Source organism: Larus michahellis, chromosome 8 (genome assembly GCF_964199755.1).
Source record: "Larus michahellis chromosome 8, bLarMic1.1, whole genome shotgun sequence".
Taxonomy (NCBI): Eukaryota; Metazoa; Chordata; class Aves; order Charadriiformes; family Laridae; genus Larus; species Larus michahellis.
Window position 1 is genome coordinate 16,639,703 of NC_133903.1, and position 14,854 is coordinate 16,654,556.

At 61.4% G+C, this 14,854-nt stretch overlaps 3 protein-coding genes across 3 annotated transcripts; 1 reads left to right on the top strand and 2 right to left on the bottom strand.

Annotated features, from left to right (window-relative positions):
- Positions 1-176: 176 nt before the first annotated feature.
- Positions 177-2,078, bottom strand: PTX4 (pentraxin 4). Its single transcript, XM_074599360.1, has 2 exons — positions 1,666-2,078; positions 177-1,528 (listed from the first exon to the last, which is right to left on the bottom strand). The coding sequence occupies exons 1-2, from the start codon at positions 1,927-1,929 to the stop codon at positions 305-307; spliced, it is 1,488 nt and encodes a 495-aa protein (XP_074455461.1). The 5' UTR covers positions 1,930-2,078; the 3' UTR covers positions 177-304.
- Positions 2,079-2,576: 498 nt separating this feature from the next.
- Positions 2,577-9,838, top strand: ECI1 (enoyl-CoA delta isomerase 1). Its single transcript, XM_074598004.1, has 7 exons — positions 2,577-2,723; positions 3,281-3,409; positions 4,008-4,135; positions 4,767-4,913; positions 6,755-6,876; positions 7,564-7,742; positions 9,319-9,838. The coding sequence occupies exons 1-7, from the start codon at positions 2,681-2,683 to the stop codon at positions 9,483-9,485; spliced, it is 915 nt and encodes a 304-aa protein (XP_074454105.1). The 5' UTR covers positions 2,577-2,680; the 3' UTR covers positions 9,486-9,838.
- Positions 9,839-10,062: 224 nt separating this feature from the next.
- Positions 10,063-13,147, bottom strand: LOC141747558 (deoxyribonuclease-1-like 2). Its single transcript, XM_074598005.1, has 8 exons — positions 13,001-13,147; positions 12,618-12,706; positions 11,907-11,990; positions 11,689-11,789; positions 11,502-11,614; positions 11,099-11,253; positions 10,885-10,981; positions 10,063-10,162 (listed from the first exon to the last, which is right to left on the bottom strand). The coding sequence occupies exons 1-8, from the start codon at positions 13,145-13,147 to the stop codon at positions 10,112-10,114; spliced, it is 837 nt and encodes a 278-aa protein (XP_074454106.1). The 3' UTR covers positions 10,063-10,111.
- Between the last annotated feature and the right edge of the window lie 1,707 nt (positions 13,148-14,854).

Sequence of the window (14,854 nt, forward strand, 5' to 3'; positions counted from 1 at the left end):
ACGCGGCACCAAGCCTTACGGTGACAAACGAGACCAGGAATAAAGCAGTTTCCTCTCAGCCCGAAGCATTTTAATAGGAACAATGGGGCTGTACATCCTCCGGGGGCAGCAGCTCATGACCCCTGGCTTTGGGACCGGCCTGGGACTGGGTCCCGTCCGCCATACTGCCTGTCCTTCTCCTTCTCCCCACCGCCCGTGGTCCCAGTCCTGATATGCCCGGTGTCCCCTCACCCTGGGAGGATGTGGCTTGTGCCAGCCGGGCACCATGAGCCAGCCCTGACCGCCGTCCCCAGTGCCGGGCTCATCACAGGCAGTGCTGGAGGCAGGGACATGCCACCCTCCGCACCCCGCCCTGCAGGGAGCCATCGGCCAGCGTGAGGAGGGAGCCATGGGGCAGCCCCTGGCCAGTTGCCATGCCGGCAACCTCCCCGGGCAGGAGAGCCCGGCTCCAAAGGGCCAAGCCAGCCAAGTGACCTACAAAGGCTTCTGCAGTGCTGAAGCCCCTCCTGGGGTGGTCCGGCTCCCAGCCCAGCACCAGCGAGCCACCAGCGGGAATTTGATAGCCCTGCCAGAAGCCGGAGCCGGCAGCCAGCAGCCGCCTGTCCACGTAGAAGCGGTACTGGCCCTGGCCAGAGGACCAGGTGAGGCAGAGGTGGTGCCACTTGCCATCCAGGAGCGGCATCACCGGGAGCTCCCGAAATTCCCCATCCCCGATGACGAAGCGCGCGGAGCCAGGGAGGTCCCCAGCATGGCCACGCAGGGCCAGCTCGCTGCTGCCGTCCTCGGTGGCGTAGGAGAGGAGGGCACCGAGGTGGGGGGCTGGGGTGGCCAGCCAGGTGCAGAGCGACAGTGCCCGCAGCCCCTGGCGTGGCCCCAGCCCCAGGACGGCCACGTTCTCAGCAGAGGTGTTGGGGAAGAACAGGGTGACACCGGCACGGCAGGCTGGGGAGGTGGTCACCAGGGGCCCATACATCTGCTCTCCTGGCTGCTGGGGGGATGGTGGCTGCTCCTGGGGGACCACCATCATGGTGGGGAGTGCCAGTGCGATGGCTTGGTCTCCTGGTGCTGCATCCTCCCTGGGAGCTCCACCAAGCCCGGCATCATCCGGCAGCTGGTGTCCTTCTTCCCGCTGCCGCTGCCGCCTCCTTGCCTTTGGGTGCCGAGGGCTGGGGCTGCTGGGGGTCACCCAGCCCTGTGGCTGTCCCAGCTGGCTGCCCTGGCTCCGGGCAGTGTCCGGCAGGTCATGCAGCTGAGTGCCAGCCTCCTCCGGTACACCTGGTGCGTAGGTGAGCGGGCAGTGTGGGCTTCGGGCACCCACTGTCCCCTCCAGCCGCTTCAGCCTGCGGTGCAGCCGCCGGCTGGTGGTGGCCAAGCGGGCCAGCTCTGCAGCCAGGGCAGCCCGGGCAGAGGCAGCCGCCTCCGCCTGCTCCACCAGCACCTGGAAGCGTCTGTCGATGTTGTAGGAGATGTTGTAGTTCTCGGCGATGCTCTGGAGATGGCTCAGTGTCACCTCCTGCAGCCGCCGAAACTGCAAGGGAGTGGGGCAAGGTGGGGTGAACCCATGTCCCCACACCAGTTCCCTGCGGCGTCCCCCATCCCCAGCCCGGCCAAAACCACCGATTCCCCACCCCGGGGCTGCGACCCCTCCCGGCCCTGAGCACCCACCTGCTCCTCCAGCCGCCGCAGCCGCAGGAGCAGGGGACGGGGACGGGCCTGGGTCAGGCCACCCGGCAGGGTGGCAGCGAGGAGCAGGCAGAGAGGCAGCACCGTCCCTGCCATTCCGCTGCTGGACGCTGTCTGCCTGCACGGCAGGGCCAGCCCTGGCCCCTGCGGTGTTCCTCGGGGGCGGCCTCCACCATGATTAGATCCACAGCCGCACTGGCATGCCCCAGTAGCTGCCGGCAACAGGGCTGCCGGCCCTGTGGCCATGGGCCAGGCACACTGCGGGGGTGGGTGGCCCTGGCCTGGCAGCTCCCTGGGCTGATGGGGCAGGGCCAGGCAGGGGGAGGCGTGGGGGGACCCCAGGTGTGTGGCCCTGCTGGGCCCAGATGTGTGGGGCGGCTCCTGGAGCAAGCAGGGTGGGGAGACTCAGAGTAACGCCATGGGACGCAGGGCAGGGGGGGCAGGATGGGGCAGGCAGTGCAGGCAGGACGATGCAGGCAGGGCAGGCAGGGAAGGGCAGGGCAGGGCAGGCAGGGCGGACAGGACTGTGCAGTGCAGGCAGGGAGGTGTGGGCAGGATAGTGCAGGCAGGGCAGTGCAGGGCAGGCAGGACAGCACAGGCAGGGCAGGGCAGGGCAGGGCAGGCAGGACTTTGCAGGGCAGGCAGGGTGATGCAGGCAGGGCAGGGCGGTGCAGACAGGGCAGGCGGTGCAGGCAGGACAGCACAGGCAGGGCAGGCAGGACTTGGCAGGGCAGGCAGGGCGATGCAGGCAGTGCAGGCAGGACAGGGCGGTGCAGGCAGGGCGGTGTGCGGCGCGCGGACCACCACGCGGCGGCAGCACTCGCGCGCGGCAGGCCCGGCCGGGGGCGGGGCTTCTGCCCCGGGGGCGGGGCTTGGGGCGGGGCTGGGGGCTTGGGGCGGGGCCTCACCCCGCGGCGCCGTTGCCGCCGGGGGGGTGTCCCGCGGGGGCGCGGCGCGAGCCAGGCCCCGCCCCGTACCCTTCACCCGGCGGCAGAAGATGGCGGCGGCGCTGACCCTCGCCAGGCGGATGGCCCGCTCAGGTGCGCTCTGTGCCCCCGTGCCCCCCCCGTCCCCCCCGTGTCTCCCCCCGACGTGGTCAGGGTGCCCCATGTCCTCCCTCAATGCGTCGGGGCGTCCCCTGTGTCCCCCCACCGTGGGCCGGGGTGTCCGTCCCCACACCCTCCTTCGGTGGGCCGGGGTGTCCCCCATGTCCCCTGCCATGGACAGTGTGTCCCCGTGTCCTCCCTGAGTGGGTCACGGTGTCTGCCCACTGTGGGCCAAGGTGTCCCCATGTCCTCTTTAAGTGCATCGGCGTGTCCCCTGTGTCGCCCCACCATGGGTTGGGGTGTCCCCACGCCCTCCCTCAGTGTGTCGGGGTGTCCCCCCACCAGGGATTGGGGTGTCCCCACATCCTCCTCCAGTGGGTCAGGGTGTCCCTGTATCCCCCCACCGTGGGTTGGAGTGCCCCATGTCCTCCCTCAGTGGGTCAGGGTGTCCCCATGTCCCTGTCCTGTCCATGCAGAGCAGTTTTGGGGAGCATACCCCACACCCGTGAGGTCTGTCCCCTGCCTGACCCCACCTGCTTCTGTTCCCCCAGGTGTGCTGCCACTCTGCCGCCAGCTGCTGGCGTGGGGCAGAGCCCCCCGGCAGCCCCCCGGCCTCCCGCTCGCCCAGTGTCGTGCCTTCAGCAACAACAAGATCATGGTGGAGCTGGACGAGAGCTCAGGTATGGCGGGTGGCACCTCTGCACTGTCACCCACACCCTGCGGGGTGCAGGCAGGGGGGTCTCTCCCATGCCCACCCCACGGCACATGGGCATGGAAAGCCACCAAAGCCCCAGATGTTCCAGCTTCAGCTGCTTAGGACCCTCGGAGAGAAGCATTTGGGGACAGGAGTCTCACCGGTCGTGGGCACTTCAGGTGGCTGGGTGCTGCTTGGGTGCCACCAGCAAACCCTTAGTTGTCACCGTGGGCGGATTTTGTGCCCTGTCCCCTGCCCATGTGTTGTCTTCTCCGCATGGTCCCTGCTTTGGGGACCTGACAGAGTGGCAGGCGTTCCTTCAGGGAGCAGCTGTTGGGGATTTCTGTGTCCCGGCTGCCAGGAATAGCTGTCACAGGGCCATATCCCCACACCGGGCAAAGGGTGCCTCTTCTTGAGGCTTCCCAGGGCCTGCCTTTGGCTGCCGGGTCCCCGGCTGCGTCCTCACTCTGTCCCCGGTCTGGGCATGGCTGCAGCACCTGGACTAAGCAGTCGGTGAGGAGCTTTTAGGGTAGGGTAGTGCTCTTTGGGAGGGTTCTGATGTCTCCGTGTTTACCACGGCACAGGCGTCGCCACGATGAAGTTCAAGAGCCCCCCGGTCAACAGCCTGAGCCTGGACTTCCTCACCGAGTTTTGCATAAGTCTGGAGAAGCTGGAGAACAACCGAGCCTGCCGGGGCGTGATCATCACATCCGTACGTGTTGTCCTGAGCTTGGGGTGTGAGTTGTGGGGCCGTTTATCAGGCATGGGTGCCATTCCCTTGCTCGTGTTTGGTCTCTTGGCTCCCTGGTCACTGGCATGGGAGGGCCAGGAGGCAGCTTTGATCAGCTCTAGAAGGAGGGGGTTCTTGGAAGGGCTGTGCTCTTTCTTCCCTGCCCTTTTCTAGTGGAAAAATAGCGACCGAATGTTGCCATTTGTCATTAAAATCAAAGCTGTTTATCTGACACATCCCTTGAGATCTCTTGAACTGCCCAGAGGGAGCTGCTGGGGGAAGCCAGTGTTTGTTTTCAGCCGTGGTGTGGGTACGAGGTGGTGGATGGGAATGGGACTGGGACAGGGCAGGTTCTGTGCTGATGCACCTGTACAAGGACCCTGATAATGATAAATCGTGCTGCAAGCAGAGAGTCCCAGCCCAGCAGGCCATGGTGATGGGATGATCCAGGCTGTGGGAGCACTGAGGACATTGTTTCAGAACCCCAAAAGACCCTGGGTTATGCCTTATTTAATTATTGGTTTCCCTTTCCTCAGGCTGCCAGGCTGAGTGCGTTAGAGGGGTCACCCCTGAGTGGTGACTCTCAGTGACGTTTGTATTTTCCCGATTCCAGGCTGTCCCCAAAATCTTCTCATCTGGCCTGGACATCACTGAGATGTGTGGGAAGAGCACAGAGCACTACGCTGAGTTCTGGAGAGCTGTGCAGGAGATGTGGCTCCGGCTGTACGGCTCCAACATGGTGACGGTCGCTGCAGTCAACGTACGTCCTTCAGATCCACCTTCCTAGTCGCCCCGCATGGTCTGTCACTTGCTGCGACTTGTTTGCAGTGCGTGGGCAGGGACAGCCGAAAAATCAGGCTTGTCGGTGCTGAAACAAGTGCAGGGATGTATTTGTTGGGATGTCTGGGCAAAGTACCTGTCTGTCGGTTCGGCACGTCAGGGTGTGGGAAGGTATGGAAGCGTGGGATGTTGCAGGCTCCGTGTAAGCTGCAGGCACTGCTGGGGTATCGCAGCATTTCGGCTGCGGTGGAGAGCTTTGCACGGCACTCGTGTCCTGCTGATGGGGGCTGAGGCGCCCTTTGTGCAGAAAAAGCCGTACCCTGCCCCAAGAACTCTACTGGGAGTCTGTCCTCCAGGCTGGAGGACCAGAAGAAGGGCTGTAGGTCAGTGGTAAAGCCCAGAGGGACATCGATAGCAGATGAGTGCTGGAGAAGCCGAGCAATTGGTGTAGGAGGAGTCCAAAGGACGCCTGTCACGTGCCCACTGGCTCCTTTCTCACTGATGAGACTCGTAGGAGTTGCCCAGGGTCGCTTGCTTGGCCGTTGCACTGCTTTGTCAGAGCAGGGGAGATGGGGGACAGCCATGCGGTGCTGCAGGTGCTTGTCCTTGGCCCTGTGGGCAGTGATGCTTCAGACCCTGGGCAGTGCTGTTTGTTGTAAGCCCTTTTATCACCAGATTTTCTCCTCCAGCTGTGGTTCTTGGCCAGCAGGGAAGTGCTGTCTGAATCTCGGTGTCTGTAAATGGGTTGTTACCTGCTCAGTGTCTTCTTTTCATCTTTCAGCGCAGTGCTGCTTTGGCAGCTCACAGCTCCGTGTCTGTCCATAGACTGTCTTTGAAGGCATCTGGGTTTGAGAGTGGCTTCCCACAGGCATCCTCTGCAGGGCTAAGCACGCACTGAGTCATAGAACCATAGAATCGTAGAATGGTTTGGGTTGGAAGGGACCTTAAAGATCATCTAGTTCCAACCCCCTGCCAGAGCAGGGTCACCCAGAGCAGGTGGCACAGGAACGCGTCCAGGCGGGTTTGGAATGTCTCCAGAGACGGAGACTCCACCACCTCTCTGGGCAGCCTGTGCCAGGGCTCTGCCACCCTCACAGGAAAGAAGTTCCTCCTCATGTTTAGGTGGAACTTCCTATGCTCAAGTTTGTGCCCGTTACCCCTTGTCGTGTCCCTGGGCACCACTGAAAAGGGCCCCATCCTCCTGACACCCACCCTTTCAGTATTTATAAGCGTTGATAAGATCCCCCCTCAGTCGTCTTTTTTCCAGACTAAAAAGACCCAAGTCCCTCAGCCTTTCTTCATAAGAGAGATGTTCTAGTCCCCTAATCTTCTTTGTATCCCTAATCATCTTTGTAGCCCCAACTTTATAGTTGCTTAAAGCCACATCCAACCTGGCCTTGAGTCATGGCAAAGACGGTTGCAAATGGAAGTTTTGTAGACAGAAGGTGTTACAAAGCCCCTGGACAGAATCGCTTCTGTGGCATTTAGGGTTACAAACTCAAGTACAGCTAAAAACTTACATAGGGTTACAAGAAAATGCTGTATCAAATCTCTGCTGCAGGGATCCCAACACGGATCAACTAACTAGATTTCCAGACTGGAAAATGCAAGAAGCAAAGAGCATTGAAAAATGGAAGGAGAAACCCTGGTGAACCTGTCAGAAATATTCTTTAGGGCTGTTTTGAGTCGGGTGATCAGAGACTTGGGGGACATCTGCTCTGTCACCCTGTGTCTTCCCTGCTCTGGAGGAAACGGCAAGGCTGGGGGCGCAGGGATGTTTGTAACCATGACCTAGGCTCACTCCCTCCTTCTCTTTGCCAGGGGTCCAGCCCGGCGGGAGGCTGTCTCATTGCCTTGTCGTGTGACTACAGGATCATGGTGGAGAACCCCAAATTCAGCATCGGCCTGAACGAAGCCCAGCTGGGCATTGTGGCGCCCTTCTGGTAGGCCAGTGCCTCCCACTTCTAGTGTCAAGCGTAGATCTCTCAAAAGAATTCATCTTCAAGGAGTTTACTAATGAGTTTAACTGGCCACTGAGATGTAGTTTTGTGTGATCAGGTAGTTGCAGCTGCAGGAGACAGCACCTCATTTCTCTGTCCTATCCTGCAGGTATCTCAAAAGCGTTCAGGCTGCAGAATGTCCTCGCATCCTTCACCAGCGGGGACCTCAGTTCTGACTCTGCATTCGACTCTAGTGCTGGGAGGTCACCCTACTCAGGCTCAGTCTGGGAATATTTTTTTCCCTGGATACACGCTGTGTACCTGCAAAATCCCTGAGCTGTGGAGATGTCTGAAGGTGTAGGGATGCTAATATACTAAGACGCAGGCTCTTGGTTGCCCTAAGAAAGTGTAAATGTGCTGTTGGAAAGGAGCTTTCACATCACAGCAGGTGGGCACAGCTGGGATGCTGTGTGCTGAGGGTAAATACAGCAGCTCTCGTGGAGAGGAGGGGGAACTGTTGGGGTAGTACCAAAAACGGCCCCGCTCGCCTGACTTTGCCCAGCGTGGCTGAGCCCATGGCTGCTCTAAACCTGTGCCTGGGGAGCGGGACCTCTTAGCTTCGATGTCTGGGTGCAGCTGCCGCTGGGTGTATCTGTCCCTGACCGTGGCTTTTCCTTCCATCTCTTCTAGGTTTAAGGACACATTTGTGAACGTTGTGGGACACCGAGTTGCTGAACGCTCCCTCCAGCTGGGCTCCCTCCACTCCGCACCCGAAGCCCACAGACTTGGCCTCGTGGACGAGCTGGTGCCAGATGAGAAGCTCCAGGAGAAAACTGGGGCTGTTATGGCACAGTGGCTGGCCCTTCCTGGTAAGGGTGGCACCTCCAGCAGAGGAAAGGGGGATCTGATCGGGGTGGGAAGGGCAGGTACCGGGGCTGGTACCTGGGAGCTGCATTTTCCATTTAAAGGGAAGGTGTGGATTTTCCATTTAAAGGGAAGGCTCAACACAACGCTCCAGGCAACCTCGGGCCAACAGAGATGGGCTTGCCAGTGGCCCCACGTGAGAGGACACCATGCGGGGTGTGCAGGGCATGTGGCTCCAGCTCGGCTTGCCTTGCCAGCCCTGCTGAGTCAATCCAGAGGTGCCTGAGCTCTGGATACAAACTGAATCTCTGTGTCTGTCAGTGGAGGTGTTACCCTAGGAAAGCTGCCATGGAGTTGAGGGAACAGGATGGGCAAGAGTGCCTGGGTGGCTACCAGTCCGCCCTTGTGGTCTGGATCAGCTCTCGGCACTCTGCTGAGCTGAGGATGGCGATGGGGGCGTGAGGACAGACAGCAAACACAGACATCACGTGCATGTTTGGGCTGCTCCGTGACTGGCAGCGTGTGGTTCCTGGGCTTGGAGGCTCTCTGCCCGGCAGGGCTAGACCTGAGCTATCCCATCCCATGCCACCTGCATGGGAGGGGCAACTACGTATCACCCTTCGGCTGCTCTTTCTGTAGAAATCTGAATGAAACTGGGCAGAAACGGACGGGTCCCAGGACTGTCATTTTGTGCCCCAGCCTTGGAAGAGGGTCCCTAAACAGCTCTCTCTGCTGCTGTCCTGGTGTTAGAGTGACACCTCAGCCCCCAAGAGCGGGGAGCTCTCTCATGACTTCCAGGAGGCACCATGCGGATCCTTCCCCAGAGCCAGAGCGAGTCTCTCTGGGTGAAGGTGTCTGTAGCACACAGGTGCTGGGGCGATTCGGGGTTGCCAGTGCACAGGGGGGTTGCTCATCATTTCACCATCACGGTTAGAGCACACTGAGAGCACGCATGCAACATCTATGCGGTAGGTGTGCCGCTGCATCGCTGCACGTGGCTCTGTGTGTGTGTGAGCAGCTGTGTGCTCGAGGCTTCGCTCGGCACCAGCAGCCAGTGCTGCTCCGGCAGCATCCCCGTATCCGTGTGGAATGGCACAAGCCCAGAGCCTGCTGTTGGGATGAGCTCGAGGGGACGGTGCTGCTGGCTTTTGTATTTGGCACGGGCAGACTGTCTTGCCAGAGGTTGAAGGGGTTGGGTTGAGGGACCTTAGAGCCAGAGCGGTTTCAAACAGCAGAGAATTTTGTTCGGTTACTGCTGTCCCGAGCCCAGTGGTGTGTATTGGGGTGGGAGCTGGGCTCTGGAGGGCACAAAGAGAAGGAGGTGCACAACTTTTTGCCATCTGTTCCAGTAGAACAGCTGTTTCCCCACTGAGCGGTACAGATCGTAATTTATTGTATGAGAATTTATCCAGTTCAGCTTCCAGCCCGTGGGGTTTTCTTACACCTTTCCCTGATGGTTTAAAGAGCCCTTTGGTGTGTGGTGCCTCCCCTTTGAAGGCACCTGCACATGGTGGCAATGGCTGAGAGCTGGTCGAGGGTGAGGACTGTGCGCGTTACCCATCCTCGCTCTCCTCTCCACAGACCATGCCCGTCAGCTCACCAAGTCCATGATGAGGAAGGCGGTGTTGGACCGCCTGGTAGCTCACCGGGAGGAAGACATTCAGAACTTCATCAGCTTCATCTCAAAAGAGTCCATCCAGAAGTCACTTCGCCTGTACATGGAGATGCTGAAGAAGAAGAAGGGCTGAGGAGCCAGCCAGCTGGGGCCCGGTCCCAGGAGCTTCAGTGACCCTCTGAAACACTGCAGTAGCTGTAGACTTTCACAGTGAAGCCGTCTGCAGCGTCAGAAGCTGGTGACGTGCTGTCTGCTCCTGTGGCCACCCCAACCACCCCTTCCCCTTAGTCCCCATAGAGTGCCTGACACCACCGCTGCCTTTCCTGAGAGCAGGGAGAGCTGCCTGCTCGGCTCCCCAAGGAACGGACAGGGAGAGGGTGGTGACACCACTGTGGCCCGAGCCCGACGGTCCTTGGATGTCCTCCTTCCTGTCCAACAGCTAATTGTGAAATGAGATTGGTCAATAAAGTCTTTGATGAGGTAGGAGATGGATGCTTCGTTCCTCAGCCTGTCTGCGGTCCTTCCTGGCTGGTGGCCTGTCCGTGGTCTCTGGTTTGTGGTGGACTGGGGGGTCTCTGCTGTGAGCCGCATGGGCTGGGGGGGTCTGGGCATGGCCAGTGGCCAGCTGTGACCCTTCTCCAGACCAGGACACAGAGCAGCCCATGCACGGGACTCTTGGATGGGGCTGCGGGGAGCGCCTTCCCAGGGGTTGGTGGTGGGAGCTGGAGCTGGATTGTGGTCTGCAGCCGCAGGAGGAGCTCAAGCTGTCAGCTTCACCTCCACTGGGTAGTGGTCGCTGACTGCCAGGGCCTGGAGGAGGGCGAGAGGTGGGAAGGTGTAACGCAGGGGTTCAGCAAGCCTCAAGCCAGGGCGGCAAGGTGGCTGTGATTGCCCTGCCAAAACCTTCTGGAGGAACACACGATGCCCCCAACCCCGAGACACTCAACACACAAGGCTCCAGTTTTGGCAGAGATGCCCAGGTGTGGCCTGGGGCAGGCGCTAGCAGGGGCATGTCTGCCCTCCGAGACCCCTGTGTCTCACTTGGGCGCTCTGGGCCAGCTCTGGGTGGTGGAAGATTGGCGTGGATCACCCCACGCCCTGGAGTCCTGCCTGTGCTTACCTGTGAAAGGCCACAAAAAAACCCCATGTGTCTCATCTCTTCCCCACGGGGACAGGCAGTGATCCCAGATCCCCCTTCCTGGTACCACCCATGGGTCCCTTGTCACCCCAAGCTCCCCATTAGCCGGCTGGGGTATGATGTGTCCTGGGAGGGGGACAGTCTGGCAGGGCCATGCTGGCATCCCAGCAGGTAGGTGCTGGGGATGGATGCACGTGCCGGGGATGGATGCACGTGCCGTGGCCGGAGCCAGCTCAGGCTGCTGCTGGAGCTGCTTCAACTCCATTTTTGAGCTGATACTTAAAAATGCGGCCGCTATTGGCTGCACCAGGCTGCTGGATCCTGAACAGACGTCGGCAGCCCTGCAGCCAGCATTGGTGCCTGTCTGAGCCCCAGATTTGCCAGCCCAGCTCACCTCCTCCTGCTCCAGCTGGAAAGCGCGCTGGAAATTGTAGATGGCAGCCGAATTTGGCACGACGCTCCTCTTGAGCTTGGCGCCGCACACCACAATCCTGCCAGGGAGACGCAGGCGGTGGGTCCCGCTCCTGCCCCTGCTCTCGGCCGCCAGTGGTTTGGGACGGGCAGGGGGGTGCCGGGGAGGGGGACGGTGGTGCCGTGGTGGCACTTACCTGTCATAGGTGCAGTCTGACTTCCCCACCGTGGTGTCAGTGCCATCGGGGATCAGCCACTTGAAGACTTCACTGCTGCGCAGGCGGATGGACGACCAGTCGCTCGGCTGGACATAGGAGCAGTCAGCATTGAAGTCCCCCAGGAATATGATGTTCTGCGGAGGAGAGATGGGGGGGCTCATGGCAGCTGGGAAATGGGTCTGTCCCCAACATCAGCCCTCCCATGGGGACCCTGGGTGCTGGGACGCCCCCATGGCAGGGGATGGGGAAGGATCAGCGTCCCCATCCCACCACCCATATGCCAACCGCACTCGCCTTGGAGCAGGGACCCAGTGTGTGTTGAATGGTCCCTGGGGCTCAGTGCCCACCCCCAGTGTCACCCCCTGGTGCCGGTGGCACTCACGTCAGTCCCCCACTTGTTGATGATGGCCAGGTAGACATCGTAGAGCGCGTCGATCTCGGCGACGGCATCGTGTGGGGCAGAGTGCAGCGGCACCAGCACAAACTCCTCCACCTCTGCCAGGGAAGAGAGATATCAGCCCTGCGGCCACCTCGTGCCACCACCGGGGGCCACCCATCCCCCTGCTTACTGGTTTGGGGCGCTGAGACCCTCAGGATGAATGGCTCCCGGCTGAAGACATCCTGGGGGTCCTCATATTGGTAGGTGTCCACCACGGACACGATGTCTGTCCTGTGGGACCAAAGGGGACAGTGACCCTAGGGCTCAGCACGGCCCCTGCACCCCCTCCATGGCATCGGTGGCCCTACGGTGCCACAGGACAGGCAGCAGCACACCCAGTCCTGTTACCTGTAGATGAAGAGGTACATCTCCTTGTAGTTGTCCCGTCCCAGGGGGCCACTGATCTCGTAGTCATACGGGGATGTGGACACGCTGTGGAGATGCAAAGGCAGGACAGTGACGTGGCTGGCATGGTCCTGGGGTGGCCCTGGCATGGCCAGGGCCTGGGTGGTCGTGGGGTCAGCACTGGCTGGTCCTGCTCTGCTGTCCCCATGGGCCACCGTGCCCCGGCCATGGTGGGACATGGGGTGTAGTGGCTCCGAGTCACCCTGCTGTCCCCACCAACCCAGGGTGGCTCCTCAGGCACGGCCGGCCCTGGGCAGGATGTGGGGCGGCTCCTGCCACCCCTTTCTCTGCAGGGACGCTCCCCACCTTCATTTGCAGCAAAGCTAAATTAGGTTAATGAGCAGCCTGGGGCCCTGCGGAGCCTGGCGTCACCCATCCTGCCCTGGCTGCTTTGTGGCCGTGCTGGAGGGGACACCAAAGGGGCAAGGACACGGGCTGGGCGTACCTGGTGAGGAGCACTCACCGCCTTTCAACAAGGTAGCGTCGGCACCTGACTGGCCCCAGCCCCACACTTTTCTCTTATTCCAAAACCAAACACTCTGCTGATGTTTTTTTTTTCTTTCCTTTTTGCCTTCTGTAGCTTGGAAGCTTGGCCTTCCCTGCCCCTTGCTGGCACCTCAGCCCTGGCGCTCTTGCTCCCGGACCCGCTCATACCTGTTGAGCTGCTCCATGAGCTGGGTGACGGCGCTGAGGTCGGAGTCACGCACCTCCTGCACCAGCACCACATCATAGCGGCGCAGGATCTGTGGGGCCAAGAGGGACGGTGATGGCTCGGGGCCACCCTCTCCTCTCCCACCCATCTCCCAAACGGGCACCCCAACGCGGTGGTGGGTGCAGCATCATGGGGACCTGCGTGTCCCTTGGCGCCGGGGCAGACATCCCCGCCTGGTACCCCACCTTGGTCCCCACCAAACCTTCATCCACCCAGGGCATCCCCGCACCAGGGTACCATCCCACCCATGGCCACATCCCTGCGTGGCACAGGAGCCACGTTTTGGGTCCACCTCAGTGCACAGCCCGTCCCCGGCTACACTCACGCTGACAATGATGCCCGCCACTCCCTCATCGGACATCTTGGTGTCACCAAACGCCTGGATGTTGAAGGCACCGACGTGCAGCGTGGCCGTGGCTGGGCACAGGAGAGTGGTAGTCAACAGGGCCAGTGCCAGCGCCATGGTCCCCATGCTGCTGGAAGTGATGCTGAGCCACAGGGATGCAGCAATGGGAGCCAAACTTGGAAAACTGCTTTGGATTTGGGGATAGAGCGAAAAAAAATCCATGTCAGTCCTTCCTAAGTCTTGGTGCGTAACAGTGTTCTGTGGTGGGTACCACCTGGAGCAGCCTGCAGAGCTGGCATGGTCTGTCTGCCAGCTTGCCGGTCCCTGGGGAAGCTAAATCCCATCCTGCCATAGTGAATCTGCCCGGCATCACCTGGGATCACCCAACTCCGCTCCCTGCTGGGGTATCTCCATTGTCCACCACCCCCAGCCACCGCCACCAGCACCGCAGGCTGTTCCACGTCCTTAAACTTGGTCACAGCACCCATTGTCGGGGTAAGGGAACAACATCCCAGCTCATCCCAGTTCATCCCAGTCCCTCCCAGTTTGCGGCTGAAGGTGCCGAGCCCCAATCCATCCTTACCTTGCTGAGCGCACAGCACCTCTGCCCTCCCGGCAGCAGGACGGGCGGCTTTATTCCCAGCGGAGGTTCCGGCAAAGCCGGATGAGTCGGACACCCCCGGGGGAGTTTTGACACGGCTTTGGGTTCCTTCCGACATTGGGAAACCAAAACCACACGGGGCAGCAGGGTGGGGCAAGCACAGCCGCCCCTGTGCCAACACCAAGGGCGCCGGGGAGGTGCGGCGATGCCAGGGCATCCCAGCAGGGCTGGGGGGGCACATGGGACTCGGGGTCCTGCAGCCAGGATGGTCCCATGGGTCACAGCGCAGGGCATGGCAGCCAGGCAGGCAGTGCAGGGCGGATGGCCTTAACGTGGGTGATTCAGATGGTGTAATTAGAAGGGAGAGAAGTAAATGGAGGGGTGTCTGGGTCAGGCAGGCTGAGCACCTCCGGCCTCGGCAAGAGGGGGTGGCTGCAAACTGCCGCAGCAGCCCCAGTGGTCACCCAGAGCAGCCCCAGTTGTCACTTAAAGTGGCCCCAATGGTGACCCAGAGCAGCCCCAGGGGAGCTGGCATTCCCTGTGCTGGCACACGGCATCGCCCCGGCACACACCATCACCCCGGTACACGGCATCACCCCAGCAAGGGAGCAGGCAGCTTTGCTGGGGTGCCAGTGGTGGGGGGGGCAGGAAGGCGACGGCTGCTCATGCCGGGCTTGCCGGGCTCTCATGTGCACCACGGGGTTTTGCATCCTCACGCCCAGTCATGGGATGAGTCCGGTGTCCCCCAGTGCTGTGCCGGCACCGAAAGCCCCCCCAGGGAGGCACCGAACCCCCCGGGAGCTGACTCACCTCCTCCGCCTCCCCCCACCCTCACCGTCAACGCCCCGTCAGCCACCCCGCAGCCAGGCAGGATCCTGTAGGATGCGGCTCCCAAACCGGTGGAGGAGCATCCTGAGACCGGGCAAGGGGGCTGAATCCTGCCCGGAGCATCCCGATCCCTTCCAGGTGTCCCTGCTTTTGCCACTGGCAGCTCAGAGGGGAATAGTGTTTGCCACCCAGGGCTCTTGATGGCAAGGGGGACCCTTGGCCCTGGGGGATCTCCCTGGCTCCAGCCCTGGTGGGGCTGCCCCTGGCAGGGTGACAGGGGGCTTGGGTGCGGGGGGCTGCTGGGGGGGCTCCTGGGGGGGCTGAAGGGATCCTCCCTCCAGAGCTGCAAGGGCTGGAAAAGGCTCATTTTTTAATGGAACCAGAGAGCATTCCACTCCCACAAG

What these genes read in the sequence shown, in the direction of transcription:
- PTX4 (XM_074599360.1), bottom strand. Translation starts at nt 1,929, where the DNA reads ATGGCCACAGGGCCGGCAGCCCTGTTGCCGGCAGCTACTGGGGCATGC. An exon ending in TGCGGCGGCTGGAGGAGCAG is followed by an intron (nt 1,529 to 1,665) that starts GTGGGTGCTCAG and finishes ACTCCCTTGCAG; the next exon opens with TTTCGGCGGCTGCAGGAGGT.
- ECI1 (XM_074598004.1), top strand. Translation starts at nt 2,681, where the DNA reads ATGGCGGCGGCGCTGACCCTCGCCAGGCGGATGGCCCGCTCAG. An exon ending in GGCATTGTGGCGCCCTTCTG is followed by an intron (nt 6,877 to 7,563) that starts GTAGGCCAGTGC and finishes CATCTCTTCTAG; the next exon opens with GTTTAAGGACACATTTGTGA. An exon ending in ACAGTGGCTGGCCCTTCCTG is followed by an intron (nt 7,743 to 9,318) that starts GTAAGGGTGGCA and finishes TCCTCTCCACAG; the next exon opens with ACCATGCCCGTCAGCTCACC.
- LOC141747558 (XM_074598005.1), bottom strand. Translation starts at nt 13,147, where the DNA reads ATGGGGACCATGGCGCTGGCACTGGCCCTGTTGACTACCACTCTCCTG. An exon ending in GGTCTCAGCGCCCCAAACCA is followed by an intron (nt 11,615 to 11,688) that starts GTAAGCAGGGGG and finishes CTTCCCTGGCAG; the next exon opens with AGGTGGAGGAGTTTGTGCTG. An exon ending in TCCAGCTGGAGCAGGAGGAG is followed by an intron (nt 10,163 to 10,884) that starts GTGAGCTGGGCT and finishes GCCCTCCTCCAG; the next exon opens with GCCCTGGCAGTCAGCGACCA.